Here is a 27,035-nt window from a genome sequence, read left to right as displayed (position 1 = left end):
AGTTAGCCTAATAATATCTCGCTGCAAGGGCCGTAATTACCAAATATAGTTTTACCCACCGTAATGGCGGACAAGAATTGGGTAAGATTGTAACTAATAAAAATTTCAAAAACTGCCGGAAAGGACACAATTCTTCTGTAAATAAAATATAGTTTCAATAGTAACAAACAACATTTTTAATTCTGAAAGAATTTAGATAAATAAAGTTATTACACTTGTTACAGACCTCTCAATATGGAAAGTAGGAAGAGTGCGTATTCCTAGGTCAGAGGTGCTACTAGACGATGTACAACATTGTACATCGTCTCAAACAAGTGAAAATTAGCGATGTATACTTTGTCTTCTTTAATCTTTGTCCTTTTCACTCGATTCTCTTCACATGAAAAAAATGTTTTCACAAATTACAGAAAAAATATTAAGTCCTTTTTCCAAGTACATTCGCAAGAAAAATACGCCAGGAGACAGCACAGGGAGAAGATGAATTTGGTGAAAATTACACTGAATTTAGCAAAAAACAACACGAATGAATTTGGCAAAAAACTATACTGACAAAAGTTAACACCGAACTTGGCATTAGAATACAACGATTTTTTCCTGTCCCTAGTCGTTTGTGCATATTTTTTCCCCAGTGTAAACAAACCAGTTTACACTGGGGAAAAAATATTTCCAATTTAGGCCACCAGGTGCAAATCTGGCGCTGTGAATGCGAGAAAGACGTACAGCAATGTTCCCATATGTATGAATTAGGACTGGGACGTGAGCAGAAAAAGTCAAACAATTGAGGAAGACTATATATATATAATGACCTAGTAGATAGTGTCGGAAGTTCATGCGGCTTTTCGCCGATGATGCTGTAGTACACAGAGAAGTTGCAGCATTAGAAAATTGCAGCGAAATGCAGGAAGATCTGCAGCGGAGAGGCACTTGGTGCAGGGAGTACCAGCTGACCCTTAACATAGATAAATGTAATGTATTGCGAACACATAGAAAGAAGGATCCTTTATTGTATGATTATATGATAGCGGAACAAACACTGGTAGCAGTTACTTGTGTAAAATATCTGGGAGTATGCGTACGGAACGATTTGAACTGGAATGATCATATAAAATTAATTGTTGGTAAGGCGGGTGTCAGGTTGAGATTCATTGGGAGAGTCCTTAGAAAATCTAGTCCATCAACAAAGGAGGTGGCTTACAAAACACTCGTTCGACCTATACTTGAGTATTGCTCATCAGTGTGGGATCCGTACCAGGTCGGGTTGACGGAGGAGATAGAGAAGATCCAAAGAAGAGCGGCGCGTTTCGTCACAGGGTTATTTGGTAAGCGTGATAGCGTTAGGGAGATGTTTAGCAAACTCGAGTGGCAGACTCTGCAAGAGAGGCGCTCTGCATCGCGGTGTAGCTTGCTGTCCAGGTTTCGAGAGGGTGCGTTTCTGGATGAGGTATCGAATATATTGCTTCCCCCTACTTATACCTCCCGAGGAGATGACGAATGTAAAATTAGAGAGATTCGAGCGCGCACGGAGGCTTTCCGGCAGTCTTTCTTCCCGCGAACTATACGCGACTGGAACAGGAAAGGGAGGTAATGACAGTAACACGAAAGTGCCCTCCGCCACACACCGTTGGGTGGCTTGCGGAGTATGGATGTAGATGTAGACGCAATACAGTATCTACCGAGTTTCGCTGCCGAACGATAATCGAAGCCCGCACTGGATCTCTGTGAGTAGCTGTACTTCAATTATAACCACTCGGTTTTGGCTGGTTGGTTGGTTTGGGGGACTGGACCAAACAGCGAAGTCATCCGTTTCTTCGGATTAGGGAAGTGTGGGGGGAAGGAAATACCCCTTCAAAGGGACCATCCCGGCATTTGCCTGAAGTGATTCAGGGAAATCACGCAAAACCCAAGTCAGGGTGGCCGGACGTGGGTTTGAACCGTCGTCCTCCCGAATGCGAGTCCAGTGTGCTAACCGGGTACTTGGAGATAAAGAATAAACGCCCAGGGCGTAGGACTGTCCAACTCACCCCTCCAGGTGTCCAGCTTATGCTCCTCGAGCTCGCCGATGGCGGCGGAGGGCGACGTGTAGTACATCTGCAGGATCTTGATGAAGTCTGTGATGGTCAGCATGCCCACGAACTCTTGCCGCTTGCTGTCCCACAGGGGGGCTGCGCGCACGCCTGCAACACAGACATTTTTTGGTGGTGGAGGTTCCTGTGGGACCAAACTGCTGAGGTCATCGGTCCCTAGGCTTACACACTACGCAATCTAACTTAAGCTAACTTATGCTAAGGACAAGACGAACACACCCATGTCCGAGGGAGGACTCGAACCTCCGTCGGGGAGAGCCGCGCGAACCGTGGCAAGGTGCCTGAGACCGAGCGGCTACCCCGCGTGGCGGCAACCGAGAAAGAAACCAGTAAACGTGACACACAGCTGCTGCAGATTTCAGCGATTTATTAATTTTTGCTAATTCTCAGCCGAGATTTTTGTAGGATGTCTCGTGAAATACGTAGGGTGCTCATCTGTCGAACGTCCAAGTTTGGTGTACCAGGTGATCAAAAAGTCAGTATAAATTTGAAAACTGAATACATCACGGAATAATGTAGGTAGAGAGGTGCAAATTCACACACATGCTTGGAATGACAGGGTTTCATTAGAACAAAAAATACAAAAGTTCAACAAATGTCCTACAGATGCCGCTTCATCTGATCAGAATAGCAATAATTAGCATAACAAAGTAAGACAAAGCAAAGAAGATGTTCTGCTAGACAAGCTCAAGTATTGTGGCATGAGTGGGACAGTGCACAAATGGTTTAATTCGTACCTAACTGGAAGAGTGCAGAAAGTTGAAATAAGTAGTTCTCGTAACATGCAAAGAGCAGCACATTCCTCAAACTGGGGAACTATCAAGAATGGGGTTCCACAAGGGTCAGTCTTGGGTCCTTTGTTGTTCTTATTATATATTAATGACTTGCCGTTCTATATTCATGAAGAGGCAAAGTTAGTTCTCTTTGCTGATGATACAAGTATAGTAATCACACCTGACAAACAAGAATTAACTGATGAAATTGTCAATACTGTCTTTCAGAAAATTACTAAGTGGTTCCTTGTAAACGGACTCTCATTGAATTTTGATAAGACACAGTACATACAGTTCCGTACAGTGAATGGTATGAGGCCATTAATAAATATAGACCTTAATCAGAAGCATATAGCTAAGGTAGAATATTCCAAATTTTTAGGTATGTCCATTGATGAGAGATTAAATTGGAAGAAACACATTGATGATCTGCTGAAACGTTTGAGTTCAGCTACTTATGCAATAAGGGTCATTGCAAATTTTGGTGATGCAAGACCCGACTATTGAACTACATACGACGACTAACTGGTACAGTTACCAACAAAAGAGCCGAGTACATGACAATGAAATAAGTCAATAACAGCAATAACTTTGGGCGCTAATGACCATAGAAGTTTTGCGCCCTAAAACCACAAAACAAAAAAAAAAAAAAAACGGCAATAACGGGAGCCGAAGATCTCCCCGAAATGAAGTGTTACGAGTCACTACATGAACATCTATCTACTGACAGAACTGCCGGTGATCCAAACTGCAGATACACATCCGAGGAGAAACACTTTACAGGTGTTGCACATCACCGCAGATGTGAAAGCAGGCGTCAATATGTCCGCTCATAAAAGCCCCCGTACGTCCAAAATTCAAAGGCATATTCCGGATGCACTGACGGTCATTCACAATGCCTTCCGTGAGTTTATAAACACTCGCCCGAGCCGGAATACACCAAAGCACTTAAATATGCTTCCCACACCCCCAAACACACACAAAAAAATTAAAAATCCCGCAGGTTCTAGTCGTGTGATTTGGGGCTGTTTGCGAACCACAACCGATACGTTTGTTCCGCATGCGTGTATCACACACACATCCTTTCCCCATGTAGGAAATAAGACTGTACAATTAACCGTGTTGCAACAGCGGCATGACGTCGCTCTAACAAGGGAGCCTCCCCATCGCACCCCCCTCCCCCCCCCCCCCCATTTAGTTATAAGTTGGCACAGTGGATAGGCCTTGAAAAACTGAACATGGGTCAAGTGAGAAAACACGAAGAAATTGAGTGGAACTATGAAAAAAATAAGCAAAATACACAAACTGAGTAGTCCATGCGCAAGACAGGCAACATCAAGGATAATGTGAGCTCAGGAGCGTCGTGGTCCTGTGGTTAGCGTGAGCAGCTGCGGAACGAGAGGTCCTTGGTTCAAGTCTTCCCTCGAGTGAAAAATTTACCTTCTTTATTTTTGCAAAGTTATGATCTGTCCGTTCGTTCATTGACATCTCTGTTCAGTGTAATAAGTTTAGTGTCTGTGTTTTGCGACCGCACCGCAAAACCGTGCGATTAGTAGACGAAAGGACGTGCCTCTCCAATGGGAGCCGAAAACATTTGATGGCAAGGTCACAGGTCAACCGATTCCTCCACAGGAAAACACGTCTGATATATTCTATACGACACTGGTGACGGCATGTGCGTCACATGACAGGAATATGTTGTCGACCCACCTAACTTGTACACCTGGTGAATGGGTAAAAAGATTCTTCTACCTTGCCCGATTTAGGTTTCCTTGTGGATGTGATAATCACTCCCAAAAAATGTGATGAAAACATAATAGTTTGTCACATATTAACTGCAACAAATGAATGCAACAGTTTCACAGTCGCACAGTTTTCCCTGTGCTCTGTCAAAACATACGTTTTTAACGTTTTCATACAACGTCCCCATACAAGACGCAGTTACCTCGCATCGGACGGACGGACGGACAGATAATAATTATCTGAAAATAAAAAAATCAACTTTTCAATCGAGGGAAGGCTTGAACTAAGGACCTCTCGTACCACAGCTGCTCACGCTAACCACGGGACCACGCCGCTTCTCAACTCACATTCTCCTTGATGTTGCCTATCTTGTGCATGGACCACTCAGTTTGTATATTTTGCTTATTTTTTTCATACTTCCACACAACGTCTTCCTGTTTTCTCGATTGATCTGTGTTCAGTTTTTCAAGGCCTATCCACTGTGCCAACTTATAACTAAATCTGAGAGGGGTGCGATGTGGAGGTTCCCTTGTCAGCAATGTCTTCAGAAAGACCAACCGTTCAACGGTCAAATTTGGGGCACATAAATAAGATTGAGGTTGACATCAGCTTCCGACTCAGGATCACACTCACATGCTGGTGAACTGTAAACGTTGATCCGATGTAGATGTTGCGGGAAAGAGGCACGATTGAAGCGGAGTCTTACGATGGTAGAAATCGTGGATCGGTCCAGATGTGTCCTCATGAACCACGGCTGTGAAGGAATCCGAGGTTGTAGCACAGCATAATAACCGCCTCTTGTCTGTTGAGAAACGTTCCACATTTCCTGCCATTGTCTTCTTGCGTGATCCTCGACTTCACGTAAGTAGTCTGTATAAGGAAGCTGCAGATCCAGGACGGTGCCTAAGGTTGCCGCTTGTTTGGCTAATGCATCAACTTCATCATTATAGAGGATACCAGAGTGGGAAGGTACCCACAACAAATGGGCAGCTGGATGCGAACAGCGCGTAGCGTTGCGCAGTTGGAGGTGAGCGGTGTGGGGAGAGAGATGGCAGAATCTTGAGAGCGGACGATCTGGACGTGTGTCCATCAGAAAGAGTAAATTTGTAAGACTGGATGTCATCAACTGATATCAAAATCTTTCATTTGCTAACTATGCCTATCAGTAGTTAGTGCCTTCAGTAGTTTGAATCTTTTATTTAGCTGGCAGTATTGGCGCTCGCTGTATTGCAGTAGTTCGAGTAACGAAGATTTTTGTGAGGTAAGTGATTTGTGAAAGGTATAGGTTATTGTTACTCAGGGCCATTCTTTTGTAGGGATTATTGAGAGTCAGGTTGCGCTGCGCTAAAAATATTGTGCGTCAGTTTAGTGATGATCAGAATAAGTAGAGAGAGAAATGTCCGAGTACGTTCAGTTTTGCTCATCTGTTTGAAAATCAAATATCGTAAGAGGTTTACCAGCACAGTAATTCATAATTGTCCAAAGGTGACGTTTCACATATATGAAACCTCTTACGATATTTGATTTACAAACAGCTGAGCTAAACTGAACGTACTCAGACATTTCTCTCTTTCCTTATTCTGATCAACACTAAACTGACACAATATTTTAAGTGCAACGCAATCTGACCATGAATAATCCCTACAAAAGAATGGCCCTGACTAACAATAACCTATACCTTTCATGAATCACTTACCTCACAAAAATCTTCGTTACTCGAACTACTGCAATACAGCGAGCGCCAACACTGCCAGCTAAATAAAAGATTCAAACCACTGAAGTCACCAACTACTGATAGGCATATACTTAGCAAATGAAAGATTTTGATACAGAACAAACAATGTATTTACCTTAATAGTGTTCAAAAGTCATAAAATATATATCTCAGTTCATGACATCGAGTCTTAAAAATTTACTCTCTCTGATGGACTCACGTCCAGATCGTCCGCTCTCAAAACTCCACCATCTCTCTCCCAACATCCACCACTGCTGGCGGCTCACCTCCAACTGCACAACGCTATGCGCTGTTCACATCCAGCTGCCCAACACTACAATGGCAGACAACAATGCAAACTAGCCACAGACTACACACAGCACAGCCAGTGATTTTCATACAGAGTGCTACGTGGCGTTACCAACATAAAAACCTAAACAGCCTACTTACAATGTGCGTGAGCAACGTACTATTGGAAAAACCAAACTCTGAAGTTTCACATGGGACACCGCCACACTGCCATTTGGAAGGGAGGGAATTTTTAAATCAAAGGATTACTGAACAGTGGATCGGTCGCAATGGACCAAATGATTCAGCCTTGCATTACTGGCCTCCAAGGTCATCGGACCTGACAATGTGATTATTTGTTGTGGGGGGTTTATAAAAGACTCTGTTTGTGTGCCTTCGTTACCAACAACAAAGAATGACCTGAGACATCGCATAACAGCAGCTGTGGAAGCTGTAATTCAAGACACGCTCGATGCAGTCTGGGAACAATCTCAATACCGCACTCACGTGCATCTCTAGGGGGGCATACTGAACACCAATGAGACGGTATGAAAGAAACTTTTTGAGATTCCCGTTCATAAAAAAAAAGAATTCATTCTTCTTTCTTCTCCTTCATCGTCGCCTTGTCCCACGTCACGTAGGCGTTGCTCTTCTGCATCCTTCTCCTCCACAGTACTCTATCCATTGCCTCTTCCTTCTTCCATCCTTTCTCCTTTAGGTCCCCGGATATCTTATCCTTCCACCTCATCTTCCACTCTGTTTCCGATATACTCTTCCGCTTTCCGAACCACCTTAGCCTGCTCTCTTGTACCTTTTTCCCCATGGGTCCCACTTTCACAGCTCCTCTAACAAATTCATTTCTAATCCTGTCCTTCCTTGTTACCCCACAGTATCCTCATTTCCGCCACTTCCTTTCCTGGGCTACTGTGATTGACCACGTCTCTGCCCCGTATATCATAGCAGGCCTTACCACCGACTTGTACACTTTCCCTTTCAACCAAATGCTCACCTTCTTGTCGCACAATACTGCACTCATTTTCCTCCAGTTGTTCCAACCGCAATTTATTCGGTGTTGTATCTCCCTTTCCAGTCCTCTGTCCCTCTGTACGTACGACCCCAGGTATTTAAATTTGCACACCAATTTCAGCTCATCATCCTGGATCTTTCAAGACATCATCTGCACATCCTTCAGTGCTAAATATTCTGACGAAATTCAGTACATACGTTTATTAGTTTCAGAAATATAGACGTGCCAAATCGGATGATTCTTTTTGATACACCCTGTACGATTCTACGAGCATGAATTTCGACGATAGTGTTCCGATACGTACCTTGAAATACTATACTTAGGTGTAAAGACGTCTTGTGTATTTCGTCACTAACGTTCTTCAAAACAGCTTCCAATCGTCTCGGAACTGATAAATACAGACCCTGTGCTGTTTTCAAGGGAATCGTATACCATTCTTCCTGAAAAACAGTGGCTAGTTCATACTACGATAATCAAGGTAGATGCAACTACGCGACCTTCTGTCCGAAGTACGAGAGTAGTTTGAAAAGTTCTCGCAAATGAACCTCCCCATCGCACCCCCCTCAGATTTAGTTATAAGTTGGCACAGTGGATAGGCCTTGAAAAACTGAACACAGATCAATCGAGAAAACAGGAAGAAGTTGTGTGGAACTATGAAAAAATAAGCAAAATATACAAACTGAGTAGTCCATGGGGCAAGATAGGCAACATCAAGGATAGTGTAAGCTCAGGAGCGCCGTGGTCCCGTGGTAGCGTGAGCAGCTGCAGAACGAGAGGTCCTTGTTTCAAGTCTTCCCTCGAGTGAAAAGTTTAGTTTTTTATTTTCGCAAAGTTATGATCTGTCCGTTCGTTCATTGACGTCTCTGTTCACTGTAATAAGTTTAGTGTCTGTGTTTTGCGACCGCACCGCAAAACCGTGCGATTAGTAGACGAAAGGACGTGCCTCTCCAATGGGAACCGAAAACATTTGATCGCAAGGTCATAGGTCAACCGATTCCTCCACAGGAAAACACGTCTGATATATTCTGTACGACACTGGTGACGGCATGTGCGTCACATGACAGGAATATGTTGTCGACCCACTTAACTTGTACACTTGGCGAATGGGTAAAACGATTCTTCTACATTGCCCGATTTAGGATTTCTTGTGGATGTGATAATCACTTCCAAAAAAAAATTGAAAACATAAGAGTTTGTCACATAAACTGAAAATAAAAAATTAAACTTTTCACTCGATGGGAGATTTGAACCAAGGACCTCTCGTTTCGCAGCTGCTCACGCTACCACGAGACCACGGCGCTTGTGAGTTCACAATGTCCTAGATGTTGCATATCTTGCCCGTGGACTACTCAGTTTGTATATTTTGCTTATTTTTTCATAGTTCCACACAACTTCGTGTTTTCTCAATTGATCTGTGTTTAGTTTTTCAAGGCCTATCCACTGTGCCAACTTATAACTAAATCTGAGGGGGGTGCGATGGGGAGGTTCCCTTGTCAGAATAACAACGAGAGGTTAGCGCTAGTGATATTCATCGGAGTGTTGCCTGTAAACACGTACCACGTCGGTGCTCTTGGAAGCGAGCTGTGGCGGTGACGTGGTTGTGTTGTTGTTCCCGCGCAGTGATTTGCCAAGATGGAAAAAAAAAAATCGAGATTCGAGGAGTGATTAGGTACTCCGTAAAGAAAAGTATGAAAGCGAAGAACATTCGTGCGGATTTCCAGAATACACTGTGGGACTCTGATCCTTCATATTCAACTGTTGCCAAGTGAACAGATAAATTTAAATTTGGTAGGGAGAATTTAGATGATTATCCGACGATCGTTTTAACTGCAGCCTACCTAGCCTCTGAAGTTGAGACAGCCGGCCGAAGTGGCCGTGCGGTTAAAGGCGCTGCAGTCTGGAACCGCAAGACCGCTACGGTCGCAGGTTCGAATCCTGCCTCGGGCATGGATGTGTGTGATGTCCTTAGGTTAGTTAGGTTTAACTAGTTCTAAGTTATAGGGGACTAATGACCTCAGCAGTTGAGTCCCATAGTGCTCAGAGCCATTTGAACCATTTTTTGAAGTTGAGACTGTTTTCTTTTTTCGTCTCTTTCCTCTTGTCAGGCGCAAAGCTAATGGCCAGGGAAAAGTTGACACGTTCAGATATATCGAGTGTCAGAAGAGTCAACACGGGCAGCGAGACTGTGTGTGTGTGTGTGTGTGTGTGTGTGTGTGTGTGTGTGACCTTGTTCGCGGCCTCTGCCGGGAGATTGGCAGCCCTGCCCAGAGAAAACAAACACGAGTGCGCCGCTTCTTCGCTCAGACTAATGGCCGTCCGCGAAGAGAACAGTGGGCAGCGGTTCGCAGAGCAGCTAACGGCGCAGGTTTCTACAAAACTACGAAAGCAGCGGCAGGCAAAAACAAATCCGTGAGTCTTAATTTTAAACCACGAACTAAGTCAGTGTACACAGCCACACCCAGTAATGGACGCCGCAACCTCAGACACGCACATTTCGAAGAACTTCGCCACGCTAGTCGGTGGACCCTCTCTAAAGCAGTTCCTGACGAAAGAAAGGTTTAAGTCGCTGTGTTACCGTTTTGATTAAAAATAAAGAAGAAAGAATCATAACAGAGGATACGTTACGAACCAGGTGGAATCTTTTCAATACCCAGAAATAGGGATATTTTACTTATGTATCAGTCTCATTTCCGAGAAACAGAGTACTATGTGATATTGCTTGGTTGCTGAGGTTTGCGAGGTACCACGAAATTTATAATAATAATAATAATATCTATTATTATTGTTGTTGCTGTCTTGATCCGAAGACTGGTTTCATGCAGCTCTCCATGCTACTCTTCCTGTGTAAGCCACTTGATCTCTGAATAACTACTACATCCTACATCCTTCTGAATCTGCTTACTGTATCCATCTCTTGGTCTCCCTCTACGATTTTTATCCTCCACACATCACTTCCCATACTACACTAATAGACATTAAAATTGCTACACCACGAAGATGACGTGCTACAGACGCGAAATTTAACCGACAGGAAAAAGATGCTGTGATATGCAGATGATTAGCTTTTCAGGGCATTCACACAAGGTTGGCGCCGGTGGCGACACCTACAACGTGCTCACATGAGGAAAGTTTCCAACCGATTTCTCATACAGAAACAGCAGTTGAACGGCGTTCCCTGGTGAAACGTTGTTGTGATGCCTAGTGTAAGGAGGAGAAATGCGTACCATCACGTTTCCGACTTCGGTAAAGGTCGGATTGTAGCCACGTCTCGATTGCGGTTTATCGTATCGCGACATTGCTGCTCGCGTCGGTGAGATCCAATAACTGTTGGCAGAATATGGAATCGGTGGGTTCAGGAGGGTAATACGGAACGCCGTGCTGCATCCCAAGGGCCTCGTATCACTAGCAGTCGAGATGACAGGCATCTAATCCGCATGGCTGTAACGGATCGTGCAGCCACGTCTCGATCCCTGAGTCAACAGATGGGGTTGTTTGCAAAACAACAACCATCTGCACGAACAGTTCGATGACGTTTGCAGCAACACGGACTATCAGCTCGGAGACCGTGGCTGCGGTTACCCTTGACGCTGCATCACAGACAGGAGCGCCTGCGATGGTGTACTCTGCGACGAACCTGAGTGCACGAATGGCAAAACGCCATTTCTTCGAATGAATCCAGGTTCTGTTTACAGCATCACGATGGTCGAATAGGTGTTTGGCGAGATCGCGGCGAACGCACACTTGGAAGCGTGTATTCGTCATCGCCATACTGGCGTATCACCCGGCGTGATGGTATGGGGTGCCATTGGTTACACGTCTCGATCACCACTTGTTCGCATTGACGGCACTTTGAACAGTGGACGTTACATTTCAGATGTGTTACGACCCGTGACTCTACCCTTCATTCGATGCCTGCGAAACCCTACATTTCAGCAGGATAATGCACGACCGCACGTTGTAGGTCCTGTACGGGCCTTTCTGGATACAGAAAATGTTCGACTGCTGCCCTGGCCAGCACATTCTCCAGATCTCTCACCAACTGAAAACGTCTGGTCAATGGTGGCCGAGCAACTGGCTCGTCACAATACGCCAGTCACTACTCTTGATGAACTGTGGTATCGTGTTGAAGCTACACGGGCAGCTGTACCTGTACACGCCACGCGAGCTCTGTTTGACTCAATGCCCAGGCGTATTGAGGCAGTTGTTACGGTCAGAGGTGGTTATTCTGGGTACTGATTTCTCAGGATCCATGCACCCAAATTGCGTGAAAATGTAATCACGTGTCAGTTTTAGTATAATATATGTGTCCAATGAATACCTGTTTATCATCTGCACTTCTTCTTGGTGTGGCAATTTAAATGGCCAGTAGTATAAATGGGCAAGCCCTTGATGTCTCAAACTGTGTTCTATCAACCAATCCCTTGTTCTAGTCAAGCTGTGCCACAAATTTCTTGTCCCCCAATTCTATACAGTACCACCTCATTAATTACGTGATCTACTCATCTCATATCCAGCATTTTCCTATACCACCACATTTGAAAAGCTTCTATTCTCTTCTCTTCCAGTTTATCAATCATTCATACTTCATTTCCACATATGGCAACACTCCATACAAATACCTTTAGAAAAGACTTCCTGACACTAAAATATCTACATCTACACGTTCCACAAACCTCCGTACGGCGCGTGGCGGAGGGTACCCTGTAACACAACTATTCGTTTACTTTCCTGCTCCACTATGGTAAGGCGAGGGAAAAAGTTATGTACCTCCTTATGAGCGCTAATTTCTCGTATCTTATATTCGTGGTCCTTACTTCAAATGCCGGGTCTCTGAACTTTCTCAGTAACGCTCTTCGAAATTGTCTTCTTCCCTCCAGGGATACCAATTTAACGCACCGAAGCATCTTCGTAACACTTGCATGCTGATCTAACCTAACGGTAACAAATCTAGGCGCTCGCGTCGTAAGTGCTTCGGTGTCTTCCATCAATCCCACCTGGTGCATATCCCAAACACACTACAAGTACTCAAGAATAGGTCGGACTAGCGTCCTATATCTCTTTCCATTACCATTCTGCATTTTCTATCCCCTCTACTTAAGCCATCAACAGTTATTTTTGTTGCCTAAATAGCAAAACTCAACTACTACTCAAAGTGTCACGTTTCCTAACCCAAGTCCCCCAGCATGACCTGATTTAATCCGACTACATTCCAATATCCTTGCAACACTTTTGTTCTCCCTGTACTTAAATTCGCACAACACTTCATGTCAGTAAAGAGCTATTTGTGTTTCACAGGGACGATGTTTTCTAAACCCATATTGGCTGTGCGTCAATAGACCGTTTCCTTCGAGGTAATTCATAATGCTAGAAAACAATGTATGTTCTAAAATGCTGCTGCATATCGACGTTAATGATGTGGGCCTGAGATTTAGTGGGTTACTCCTGCTACCTTCCTTGAATATTTGTGTGACCTGTGCAACTTTCCAGTCTTTGGGTACGGATCTTTCGTCGAGCGAATGGCTGTATATGATTATTAAGTATGGAGCTAATGCATCAGCAAACTCCGAAAGCAACCTAATTGGTATACAGTCTGGACCAGAAGACATGCTTTTATTAAGTTATTTAAGTTGCTTCACTACTCCGAGGATATTTACTTCTACGTTACTCATGTTGGCAGCTGTTCTCGATTCCAATTCTGGAGTATTTCGGAAGGCTGTGGCTGTGTTCAGTAACTCTGCTTTGGCAGCACTGTCTTCGATAGTATCTCCACTGCTATCGCGCAGAGAAGGCATGGATTGTTTGTTGTCGCTAGCATACTTCACATACGACCAGAATCTCACTGGATTTTCTGCCAGGTTTCGAGACAAAGTTTCATTGTGGAAACTGTTATAAGCATCTCGCATTTACGTCCGCGCTAAATTTCGAGCTTCTGTAAAAGATGACCAATTTTGGGGACTTTGCGTCTGTTTAAATTTGACATGTTTGTTTCGTTGTCTCATACATCTTGCCCACCAGAGGGATATTTTTGTCATGGCTGGCTTTCCAAAGGCTGCCAGAACTTCTGCCGGAATGTCGTGTGCTCCCAGGGCCCATATCTCTTATCGCTATCTACGTTCTCTTCCCTTTTGTGTGATTGTCTTGAAGTCCATTTCCGTCGTATAGTCCCGCTACATACTCCCTCCGCCTTTCAGCTTTTTCTTCGAACATTTACCGCGAATTGACAATAGCTATAATGTGACGTGCACGATAATACTCACAGGTGAATATGCTAAAAATATCTATTTTTCTATTGATACAGTTCTTTGTAAAATGAATTTAGTAATGTTTAGCATAAGGGAGAGCATAAGGGAACAATTGACAGGACTGGAGGAAAGAAATACAGTAGAAGAAGAATGGGTAGCTCTGAGGGATGAAGTAGTAAAGGCAGCAGACGATCAAGTAGGTCAAAAGGCGAGGGCTAATAGAAATCCTTGGGTAACAGAAGAAATATTGGATTTAATTGATGAAAGGAGAAAATATAAAAATACAGTGCATGAAGCAGGCAAAAAGGAATACAAACGTCTCAAAAATGAGATCGACAGGAAGTGCAAAATGGCTAAGCAGGGATGGCTAGAGGACAAATGTAAGGATGTAGAGGCTTGTCTCACTAGGGGTAAGATAGATACTGCCTACAGGAATATTAGAGTGACCTTTGGAGCGAAGAGAACCACTTGTATGAATATCAAGAGCTCAGATGGAAACCCAGTTCTAAGCAAAGAAGGGAAAGCAGAAAGGTGGAAGGAGTATATAGAGGGTTTATACAAGGGCGATGTACTTGACGACAACATTATGGAAATGGAAGAGGATGTAGACGAAGACGAAATGGGAGATAAGATACTGCGTGAAGAGTTTGACCGACCACTGAAAGACCTGAGTCGAAACAAGGCCCTGGGAGTAGACAACATTCCATTAGAACTACTGATGGCCTTGGGAGAGCCAGTCCTGACAAAACTCTACCATCTGGTGAGCAAGATGTCTGAGACAGGCGAAATACCCTCAGACTTCAAGAAGAATGTAATAATTCCAATCCCAAAGAAAGCAGGTGTTGACAGATGTGAAAATTAACGAACTATCAGTTTAATAAGTCGCAGCTGCAAAATACTAACGCGAATTCTTTACAGACGAATGGAAAAACTGGTAGAAGCGGACCTCGGGGAAGATCAGTTTGGATTCCGTAGAAATGTTGGAACACGTGAGGCAATACTAACCTTACGACTTATCTTAGAAGAAAGATTAAGAAAAGGCAAACCTACGTTTCTAGCATTTGTAGACTTAGAGAAAGCTTTTGACAATGTTAACTGGAATACTCTCTTTCTAATTCTTTCAAATGCAGGGAGCGAAAGGCTATTTACAATTTGTACAGTAACCAGATGGCAGTTGTAAGAGTCGAGGGGCATGAAAGGGAAGCAGTGGTTGGGAAGGGAGTGAGACAGGGTTGTAGCCTCTCCCCGATGTTATTCAAATGGTTCAAATGGCTCTGAGCACTATGGGACTCAACTGCTGAGGTCATTAGTCCCCTAGAACTTAGAACTAGTTAAACCTAACTAACCTAAGGACATCACAAACATCCATGCCCGAGGCAGGATTCGAACCTGCGACCGTAGCGGTCTTGCGGTTCCAGACTGCAGCGCCTTTAACCGCACGGCCACTTCGGCCGGCCCGATGTTATTCAATCTGTATATTGAGCAAGCAGTAAAGGAAACAAAAGAAAAATTCGGAGTAGGTATTAAAATTCATAGAGAAGAAGTAAAAACTTTGAGGTTTGCCGATGACATTGTAATTCTGTCAGAGACAGCAAAGGACGTGGAAGAGCAGTTGAATGGAATGGACAGTGTCTTGAAAGGAGGATATAAGATGAACATCAACAAAAGCAAAACGAGGATAATGGAATGTAGTCAAATTAAATCGGGTGATGCTGAGGGAATTAGATTAGGAAATGAGACACTTAAAGTAGTAAAGGAGTTTTGCTATTTAGGGAGTAAAATAACTGATGATGGTCGAAGTAGAGAGGATATAAAATGTAGATTGGCAATGGCAAGGAAATCGTTTCTGAATAAGAGAAATTTGTTAACATCGAGTGTAGATTTAAGCGTCAGGAAGTCGTTTCTGATAGTATTTGTATGGAGTGTAGCCATGTATGGAAGTGAAACATGGACGATAACTAGTTTGAACAAGAAGAGAATAGAAGCTTTCGAAAGGTGGTGCTACAGAAGAATGCTGAAGATAAGGTGGGTGGATCACGTAACTAATGAGGAGGTATTGAATAGGATTGGGGAGAAGAGAAGTTTGTGGCACAACTTGACTAGAAGAAGGGATCGGTTGGTAGGACATGTTTTGAGGCATCAAGGGATCACCAATTTAGTATTGGAGGGCAGCGTGGAGGGTAAAAATCATAGAGGGGAGACCAAGAGATGAATACACTAAGCAGATTCAGAAGGATGTAGGCTGCAGTAGGTACTGGGAGATGAAGAAGCTTGCACAGGATAGAGTAGCATGGACAGCTGCATCAAACCAGTCTCAGGACTGAAGACCACAACACAACAAATGTTTAGCAACTGTTGTACAAATCTAAACCTGACAACACAGGAAACAACAATGCACATTAAATGTTTTTTTTTCTATCTCGGAAACCATTGTGGGTAGGGGATATGCCCATACAAAGTTTCTTGCTAACATCCATGCGTACTGAGTACTCCTTCTGTGGTACCCCCGTATACTGTAGCACGCGTTGACGCACTGTAATTCGCGGGGCGCAGATCACCCATGCTATATTAATTTTTTATTTGAGAATTTGGGAACTGCCAACGAACATTACAAATAATTTCAAACCTAGCCGATATTTTCTCTCGCTGATACACCCCCCCCCCCCCCCCCCAAATAAATGAAACGAAGAAATTTTGTCGCTCACTACAGTTTCTCTATTAATGATGTAAAACTTTAACATCTGACACGGCGTTTCAATTTATTGTTTCCTTACTGTTAACTCAAATCGCTACACATTTTGCATAAAGTATCGATATGTACCACTCAAGATACCTAAACAATTACACCGCTTTACGGCATATGGCTCAAGAGAAAAATTAGCTTGTCAGAAAAATTAAAATGAGTCTCAATATCGGCTGTATAAATGTTTATAGGATGAAACGCTAGGCAGAGAAACTGTCTCCCACAACATTCGGAATACAGGGCTAATGGTTCGTGCATTTGGAATCCGATTCGGTAACGTACGCGACACACGTTAACTGCAGCCGTCGTATTACTATCAAATTTGCCATAGATAAACACCATGCCGGCGTAGTCCTCTGTCGTAAATTAGAAAGGCATCCCTATTTCTTAATTAATCTACGAACTACAACAGTTACTACGTGGTTTCACTTAAATACACTGTTAGGTTTTTTCACTGAACAATACAAAAAAACTAGCTAGTTTCAAGGTTAGGAAACGGATGAAACAACTCACTAACGGTTACCAATAATGACATAAACGTTTCTACATTCTTAATGAGAAGTAAACAAATTTACTTGTATAATAATCTTTGGTTCTCTCGATGTTCTCGAAAACAACTGCAGACACACGTCTGGGACATGTTTTATTATATTCACCAGAGCAGGAACAATAAAGTAAAGGGATACCGCGGTTTACTTTAACCTCTTACAGTTTTGCGATGGCTTCGTATTAGCGAAGTTGCTAAATTTCAGGCAAAATCTTTTATTAGCCGTGAACTCCATAACTAAACATCTGCGGACCTCAGTTTAAACGAACTTTTTTCTTAATTTTTACTTGTAGAATAAAAAGTTAAAATGTTTGCATATCTCCGTGAATCACCCTGCATAGCATCTACCGGTTTCCGTCGCACTGAGGTAATTCGTTCGTAGTACGTCTATTCTTTGTCTTAGAATTTATCTATAACACATACTGGAGTTCGATGCTGTAGAGAATCATGGTCAAGGGGGGGGGGGGGGGGGGAGCGGCGGCGTGTGGTAGGGGTAATTTCCCGTCTTCTCTAGTGTTTGATAAAAGGATCAGAGCATTACGGCCGGCCGCTGTGGCCGAGCGGTTCTACGCTTCAGTCCGATGCCGCACTGCTGCTACAGTCGCAGGTTCGAATCGTGCCTCGGGCATGAATGTGTCTGATGTCATTAGGTTAGTTAGGTACTAGTTCTAAGTTCTAGGGGACTGATGACCTCAGATGTTACGTCCCATAGTGCTTAGAGCCATTTGAACCTTTTTTTTCTTTTTTCAGAGCATTACCCAAAGATATCGCTCGTTTTCTTTGTATACTATCGGTTCGATACGGTGAGCCTAAGGCACAAGCGCCGGGCCGCGGCAGTTGTGTTTAAATAGAGCAGGCAGCCGCTGCGTGGGTGGGGACGTGGACAGCCGGTAATGCCCGGAACACTCATGGCGGTCGCTTGCCAAGTATTCGCTACCTCCCTCTGCCTGGCCACTCTTCTCCTGCAACCCCATTAATAACTCTGCAAGCGCGTGTGTTGCAGGGGCTTCTCTGATGAAACGGTAGTTCAAACTGTGAGTTGCACCAAATCCACAGTTTTGAAAATACGGCAATGAAATTTTGTACCGCCCTTCACATGAAATTGACACTCTCACTGTTAAGTTCCTTAGATTATACAGGGTGATTCAAAAAGAATACCACAACTTTAGGAATTTAAAACTCTGCAACGACAAAAGGCAGAGCTAAGCACTATCTGTCAGCGAAGTAAGGGAGCTATAAAGTTGCATTTAGTTGTACATTTGTTCGCTTGAGGCGCTGTTGACTAGGCCAATAAAGTTTTTCGTCCCTTTTTCTTCGAAGGTGCTACTGTAACTGGCCTACAGTATCTGGAGATGTTAGAGAATTGGCTGTTCCCTCAGCTCGAACAAGAAGTACAACAATTCACATTTCAGCAGGATGGAGCGCCACCACATTGGCACTTATCTGTCCGTAACTACCTGAACGTCAACTACCCAAGGCGATGGATCGGCCGCCAGGCAGCCCGTGACAGAGCACTTCATCACTGGCCTCCAAGAAGCCCTCATCTTACCCCCTGCGATTTTTTCTTATGGGGGTTTGTTAAGGATATGGTGTTTCGGCCACCTCTCCCAGCCACCATTGATGATTTGAAACAACAGCAGCTATCCAAACTGTTATGCCTGATATGCTACAGAGAGTGTGGAACGAGTTGGAGTATCGGGTTGATATTGCTCGTGTGTCTGGAGGGAGCCATATTGAACATCTCTGAACTTGTTTTTGACTGAAAAAAAAACCTTTTTAAATACTCTTTGTAATGATGTATAACAGAAGGCTATATTATGTTTCTTTCATTAAATACAGATTTTTAAAGTTGTGGTATTCTTTTTGAATCACCCTGTATATACAGGGTGACTCACTTAACATTACCGCTGGATATATTTCGTAAACCACATCAAATACTGACGAATCGATTCCACAGACCGAACGTGAGGAGAGGGTCTAGTGTAATTGTTTAATACAAACCATACAAAAATGCACGGAAGTATGTTTTTTAACACAAACCTACGTTTTTTTAAATGGAACTCCGTTAGTTTTGTAACACATCTGAACATATAAACAAGTAGGTAATCAGTGCCGTTTGTTGCATTGTAAAATGTTAATTACATCCGGAGATATTGTAACCTAAAGTTGACGCTTGAGTACCACTCCTCCGCTGTTCGATCGTGTGTATCGGAGAGCACCGAATTACGTAGGGATCCAAAGGGAACGGTGATGGACCTTAGGTACAGAAGAGACTGGAACAGCACATTACGTCCACATGCTAACACCTTTTTGTTGGTCTTTTTCACTGACGCACATGTACATTACCATGAGGGGTGAGGTACACGTACACACGTGGTTTCCGTTTTCAATCACGGAGTGGAATAGTGTGTGTCCCGACATGTCAGGCAAATAGATGTTCAATGTGGTGGCCATCATTTGCTGCACACAACTGCAATCTCTGGCGTAATGAATGTCGTACACGCCGCAGTACATCTGGTGTAATGTCGCCGCAGGCTGCCACAATACGTTATTTCATATCCTCTGGGGTTGTAGGCAGATCACGGTACACATTCTCCTTTAGCGTACCCCACAGGAAGAAGTCCAGAGGTGTAAGATCAGGAGAACGGGCTGGCCAATTTATGCGTCCTCCACGTCCTATGAAACGCCCGTCGAACATCCTGTCAAGGGTCAGCCTAGTGTTAATTGCGGAATGTGCAGGTGCACCATCATGCTGATACGAAATACGTCGACGCGTTTCCAGTGGGACATTTTCGAGCAACGTTGTCGGATCATTCTGCAGAAACGCGATGTATGTTGCAGCTATTTGGGCCCCTGCAATGAAGTGAGGACCAAAGAGGTGGTCGCCAATGATTCCGCACCATACATTTACAGTCCACGGTCGCTGTCGCTCTACCTGTCTGAGCCAGCGAGGATTGTCCACGAACCAGTAACGTATTTCCCTGCAGATGCTGCTCGCCGACCGTGGCCCGTGTTTGTTACAACACGCAACTGAACGTAGGTGGTTTCAAGCGTCAACTTTAGCTTACAATATCTCCGGATGTAATTAACATTTTACAATGCAACAAACGGCTCTGATTACGTATTTGTTTATGTGTTCAGATGTGCTAACAAAACTAACATGGTTCCATTTAAGAAAACGTAGGTTTGTGTTAAAAAACATACTTCCGTGCACTTTTTTATGGTTTGTATTAAATAATTACACTAGCCCCTCTCCTCACGTTCGGTCTGTGGAATCGGTTCGTCAGTATTTGATGTGATTTGCGAAATATATGGAGCGGTAACGTTAGGTGACTCACCCTGTGTATATTTAACACTTGTGGACGTGGAGGTATGTACCGTCTAGGCAACTAATGGAAGGCAGCTTGTTTACTGCCATCCGCGTTTCGCTTCTTTTATTTGGGAAGCATCATCAATGGCCTAGAACACTCGTACATGCTTCTTTTTAACAATAAACGTATTATGTGCATATAATGCTGCTACATTACATTTTGTTGTGTTTTTCACTTTTTTTTAGGTGAATAAATAAATGCCGTGTGGCTAGGGCCTCCCGTCGGGTAGACCGTTCGCCTGGTGCAGGTCTTTCAATGTGACGCCACTTCGGCGACCTGCGTGTCGATGGGGATGAAATGATGATGATTAGGACAACACAACACGACACCCAGTCGCGAGCGGAGAAAATCTCCGACCCAGCCGGGAATCGAACCCGGGCCCTTAGGATTGACATTCTGTCGCGGTGATCACTCAGCTGCCGGGGACGGACGTTGTTTAGGTTAGAATCAGCCTTTTGTAGCTCAAATTTCGTAATGTGAACTTATCGTTCGGCGTTACTTACCATTTCCAGCGCTGTTAACTCATGCGTGTGGTCCTGGAGATGTGTTCGTTAAGTTTCCATGCTCCAGCTGGCCACTTTCTTGCGTTCTTTCAGCCAAATTTGTCACATAGCATATATCACTTTCACTTTCCATTTTGTAATCAACATGTGTGTGTTTTCGGCGTGTAGTGTTGCCAACTATTGTTGTGTGTTTACCTGTCTTTTGTTTGTGTTGTGTTTTGATATTTTTCATTTGTGTGTGTGTGTGTGTGTGTGTGTGTGCTGCTTTTCTCTAAACTTTTTCGATGTACTCCATCAGTCGTATCTGGTAAGGAACTCACAACGCGCAGCAGTATTCTAACAGAGGACGAATAAGCGTAGTGTAGGCCGTCTCCTAAGTAGGTCTGTTACATTTCCTAGCTTTCCTGCCACTAAAACGCAGTCTTTGGAAAGCCTTCCACGCAACATTTGCTGTGCGTTCCTTCCAATTTAAGCTGTTCGTTGTTATAATTCCTTGGTATTTAGTCAAATTTACGGCCTTCAGATTTGACTGATTTATTGTGTAACCGAAGTTCAACGGATTCCTTTTACCACTCATGTGGATGACGCCACACTTTTCGTTATTTACGGTCAACTGCCAATTTTCGCACCATTCAGATATCTTTTCTAAATCGTTTTTCAATTTGTTTTGATCTTCTGATGACTTTACTAGTCGATAAACGACAGTGTCATCCGCAAACAACCGAAGACAGCTGCTCAGATTGTCTCCCAAACCATTTATATAGTCGGCATAGGGCCTATAACACTACCTTGGGGAACACCATATGTGGTGTGACCGCCAGACACCACACTTGCTAGGTGGCAGCCTTTAAATCGGCCGCGGTCCGTTAGTATACGTCGGACCCGCGTGTCGCCACTGTCAGTGATTGCAGACCGAGCGCCGCCACACGGCAGGTCTAGAGAGACTTCCTAGCACTCGCCCCAGTTGTACAGCCGACTTTGCTAGCGAAGGTTCACTGACAAATTACGCTCTCATTTGCCGAGACGATAGTTAGCATAGCCTTCAGCTACGTCATTTGCTACAACCTAGCAAGACGCCATCATCATTCGCTATTTATCTTGTGATGCATGTACCGTCAGACCGATGTTCACCAATTATGGATTAAAGTTAAGTATTCCAGCAGCTACGTATTATTTTTACTAGACTCAACTCCTTTAACTGTTCCAGACCTCACGCCAGCCTGCGTGAGCTTGAAAGTGTGCCTTTCGCTACCGGTCATAGTGGCTTGGCTGTCTTGCCAAGTCACAACACCATATATCACTTCTGTTTTACTCGATGACTACGAACTGTGACCTCTCTCACAGGAAATCACGAATCTAGTCAAGTAACTGAGATAATATTCCACACGCACGCAATTTCACTACAAGCCGCTTGTGTGGTACAGTGTCAGAATCCTTCCGGAAATCCAGACTCAATCTCATATCCTTTGTTAATAGCATTGAACACTCCATGCGAATAAAGAGCTAGTCCTATTTCACAAGAACGATGTTTTCTAAATCCGTGTTGACTGACTTAATAGACCGTTTTCTTCGAGGTAATTCATAATGTTCGAACGCAATATACGTTCCAAAATCCTGCTGCATATCGACCTCAATGATATGTGCCTGTAATTTAGTGGATTACTCTTACTACCTTTCTTGAATTTTAGTGTGATCTGTGCAACTTTCCAGTCTTTCGGTACGGATCTTTCGTCGCGTGAAAGGTTGTATATGATTGTTAAGTATGTAGCTATTGCATCAACATACTCTGAAAGGAACCGAATTGGTATAGAGTCCGGACCGGAAGACTTGCTTCTGTTAAGGGGAGTCGTACTGCCCAAAATGACAAAATTTGACTTTTTACCTTTATGCAAATTATGAAAATATGGATGTTTATGCTTAATTTGGTGTTGGTTTGACTGAAATATTCGATTATTTACTATTTTAAATAAATATTTGAAAATAATCATGCAATGATATTTCCGAGAATTTGTTTTCCATCATTTCGCATATGGGCATTTTTGTGTGGAACTGTATAGTCTAGAAGACATAGAGTAAGTATCTCTGGAGTGACCATTCACATGCTCAGAACAGATTTTGTGTTGTCAACATACATTGCCGGCCTGGTCACGTGATCTCGGGACGTCCTGTGTTTGTCCGTATAGCGCCCTGTATATTTAGAATGTCACTACATCCCTAGTACAGACGGATTCTTTTCGTACGTGTCGTGGACTATTTATATATGTTGCGCAGACATTTTAACAGTATCCATTTGATACCGGGAATAAAACAGCTACCTAACTTTTAAGGGCAAGTGATATTACATTCTGCTTCTTTGCGATAGGTCTCACAGTTCAGAAGCACTCGATTTTTGGTAGTTTTCGGTATGATACGACACTTTACAGTATTACAGAGCCTGGCGAACATTTTTGCAGTGATAGTCCTGCAAAACGACTTGACAGTACGCTAGTACTTTTGCAAGTGTCCGAAAAGTACCGAATTTGCCACACATTAGCGATTATATCCCTGCTAATTCGTCCTTTTTTCTTGTATTTCTGCGTATTTATTTCCTCGTTTTTGCGACCTAAAGCACAATTTTTCTTATTGGTGGCACTTTGAGGTATTTATAAACGCATTTTAAGTACTTGCTCCCAGTTTATTAAATAAATAGTAGACTGAGTAATCTATGTACATAATCGACAAGTCACTGATAAATGCATGGAGGATAGTATTTGCTGAACTAACCATTCCCTTTGTGTTCCACTAGCAAATTTGCGAGAGGAAGCAATTGTTTGTAAGCTTTGTACGAGCCGTAATATCTGTTATATAGTCATAAAATCGTAGAAAAATAGGTCTACAGAATCAAGCCTTAATTATAAGGCGTCTCGAAATTTTTAAACATATACAGTGTCTCTTAATAATATGATAACTGTAATTAGAGCTACATGGTATGTGCCCATGAAAAGTTACTATCCCTCCTTTCACATAATTTTCTTTGCATCCGTAGCAACAACAGTAATTCACCCTCGCTATTACACTATCAACAAACGGTGAAAACACAACAAAAACTCTTGATATTATCAACTTCAAACGCTGCAGAAAGCACACACGGACAGCGAAGTCCCGAAAAAACGTGACAATCCTGGTTTAATGTTGACAACATGCGCAGAACGCAATGCTCACTCCAGAGATATTTAGTCTCTGCTAGAAGACTGTGGTTTCTTTTGTTTATAGAGAACTGTCCGTTTTATAAGATGCCTACACTGGCGGTACTTCGCAGTAAACTCTTTGAACTGTACATTTGTTTGTGTTTGGCAACAACAGTTATCCACAAGCCGCGTTTTAGTTTCTGTGTTTCCCGTGATAGTTTTCGCCATGACTAAACCGAAAGGAGTGTTTAAAAATACGAAAAAAGGAAACAGATACTACAGAACAAATATAGCAGCAGTAGAATGAGTGGCTAGCGCCGAAGTGCGTGATAATTTGGTTGTAAATAGTGACAGTCCTACTCCTCAGAGTGCTTCCGAGAAAAAACTGCTGGGTAGTGATGTAAAATACAACGCAGTTTCAGACAGTGAAACAAACTGCAGTATCATTATTGATCTCCATACACTTATGTCAGATTTGTGTGAAACAGCGTGTTGTCGTATATATGGAGAGGAAACTGAAATTTCTGAAAAGCTATCTCAACGCAATGGTCCGGTGTGCACTTTACAAATAATGTGTCAGGTTCTTTCTGGCTTGCTGAACCTTCCTAGTCCCCCTACAAAATCTATCAAATACAACTCCATAGTAAGAGGTAGTGTCAAGGTGTGTGCTATGGAGTCAATGACTACAGCAGCAGAGCAGAGTGTAGCAGAAAATGGTAGTTCTTACATAGCAATATCATTCGACGGATCCTGGCAAAAAAGAGGTATCCAGTCAAAGAATCCATGTGCATCTATTATCAGCATCGGCAATGGGAAAGTGTTGGATGTTGCTGTGTTGACCACGTACTGTCAGGGTTGTAGGCGAGCAGGCAAGAGTACTGAAAAGCAAACTAATGAATTGTCAGAGAAACTATGAAGGAACTAGTGGAGGGATGGAGGTAGCTTCTGCAGTGAAAATGTTCGAATGTTCCCAGCTTGACCGTGCTGTTCGCTACACGAGTTTTCTTGGGGATGGAGACTCACGATCGTATAAGGCAGTGGTGGAGAGTAAACCCTGATCTGTCAATTACAAAACTAGAGTGCATTAATCATGTGCAAAAGAGGATGGGCACGAGACGAAGTAGACGCAAACAGCAGTTGGGAAGTACCAAGGTATCTAATGGCCCAAGTATACGACGTCGACTGACTGGTAAACAAATTGATCAGATTACACAATATTATGGTATGCCTATTAGAAGTAACAGAGATAATGTAGATGGTATGAAGAGAACTGTTTGGGCAATTTATTTTCACAAGCTGTCTACAGATGCTGAACCAATACACAACCTGTGTTCCACTGAATGGTGTAAATACTTGAAGGCAAAATAGGAGGGTAAAGTAGACACTTTCTCACACTAAATTAGTATACCAAATGCTGTTATGCTTGACATGAGACCTGTGTTTCAGGATCTTGCCCAACCAGAGCTGTTGAAGAAATGTCTGAAGGGCAAAACACAAAATGCGAATGAATCATTTAACAATGTTGTATGGACAAAGATACCGAAAATTGAGTTTGTTGGAAGGACAGTCTTGCTGTTCTTAGTTTTAATGATGGCTATTCTGGAAGACTACTGGTTTTGGAATATCTTGGGATTCATGTAGGTTACAACACCACTAAAAGTGTGATGGACTTGGACCAACTGCGAATCATGAAGGCAGAGATAGCAACAAACAATACGTCAAAAGAAGCCAGATCCAAGAGAACGAGGGCAGCACTGGGTGAGAAAGTTGAAGGAGGTGATGAGGACTACTACCCAGGAGGATTCTAACATTTTTTTTGTATCAGTTGGCTGCATATTAAAATTTTTTCTTTAAACGCAATTTTCTCAACGTGACATTTTTCAGTATAAAAGCCCCTTTTTTCTCAGAAACTTCTGAATCTACACCAATGAATTATTTACCATATAACATAGATAGTACAATGATGATGTAGCTCTATTTTAGTAGTATTTACTGTAATAGTTAAAATTCAAGAAATTAAAATTGTGAAAATTTACACCAAAAAATTATATGTTTAGAGAAAAAATCATAACTTTTTTTCAAGTTGTTATTTTAAAGTGACTGTAGAGCAATAAGCCGGCCGAAGTGGCCGTGCGGTTAAAGGCGCTGCAGTCTGGAACCGCAAGACCGCTACGGTCGCAGGTTCGAATCCTGCCTCGGGCATGGATGTTTGTGATGTCCTTAGGTTAGTTAGGTTTAACTAGTTCTAAGTTCTAGGGGACTAATGACCTCAGCAGTTGAGTCCCATAGTGCTCAGAGCCATTTTTTTGTAGAGCAATACAGCCATAAAACATGGGAGAACATGTGATAAAAACACCCCATTTATGTACTCAACAGTTGCTGAAGAAACGGGGCATTTATATAGCCCATTTCACATTGTGGAGATAGGGCGGAACGACTCCCCTTAAGTGATTTAATGTGCTTCTCTAACCGAGGACATCGACTTTATGTTACTCATGCTGGCAACTGTTCTCGATTCCAGTTCTGGAATATTTACTTCGTCTTCCTTTGTGAACACATTTCGCAAGGCTGTGTTTAGTAACTCTGCTTTGGCAGCACTGTCTTCGATAGTATCTCGATTGCTATGGCGGAGAGAGGGGTTTGATAGTATGTTGCCGCTAGCATACTTCACATACGACCAGAATCTCTCTCGATTTTCTTCCCCCCTGTTACGAGACGAATTTCGTTGTGGAAACTGTTATAAGCATCTCGCATTGATGTCCACGCTAAATTTCGAGCTTCTGTAAAAAATCACCAATCTTGGCCATTTTGCGTCTGCTTATATTTGGCATGT

At 43.1% G+C, this 27,035-nt stretch overlaps 1 protein-coding gene across 1 annotated transcript in view; it reads right to left on the bottom strand.

Annotated features, from left to right (window-relative positions):
* The window catches only part of LOC124554141 (5'-AMP-activated protein kinase subunit gamma-1), a 619,663-nt gene that overhangs the window by 46,351 nt on the left and 546,277 nt on the right, over positions 1 to 27,035 (bottom strand). The window contains exon 8 of the mRNA XM_047128206.1: positions 2,022 to 2,174. Coding sequence (XP_046984162.1) covers positions 2,022 to 2,174 — 153 coding nt within the window. The remainder of the gene's footprint in view (positions 1 to 2,021; positions 2,175 to 27,035) is intronic.

The sequence above is a fragment of the Schistocerca americana genome, chromosome 11 (genome assembly GCF_021461395.2).
Source record: "Schistocerca americana isolate TAMUIC-IGC-003095 chromosome 11, iqSchAmer2.1, whole genome shotgun sequence".
Lineage (NCBI taxonomy): Eukaryota > Metazoa > Arthropoda > Insecta > Orthoptera > Acrididae > Schistocerca > Schistocerca americana.
This window is presented reverse-complemented; position numbering and strand designations above follow the sequence as displayed.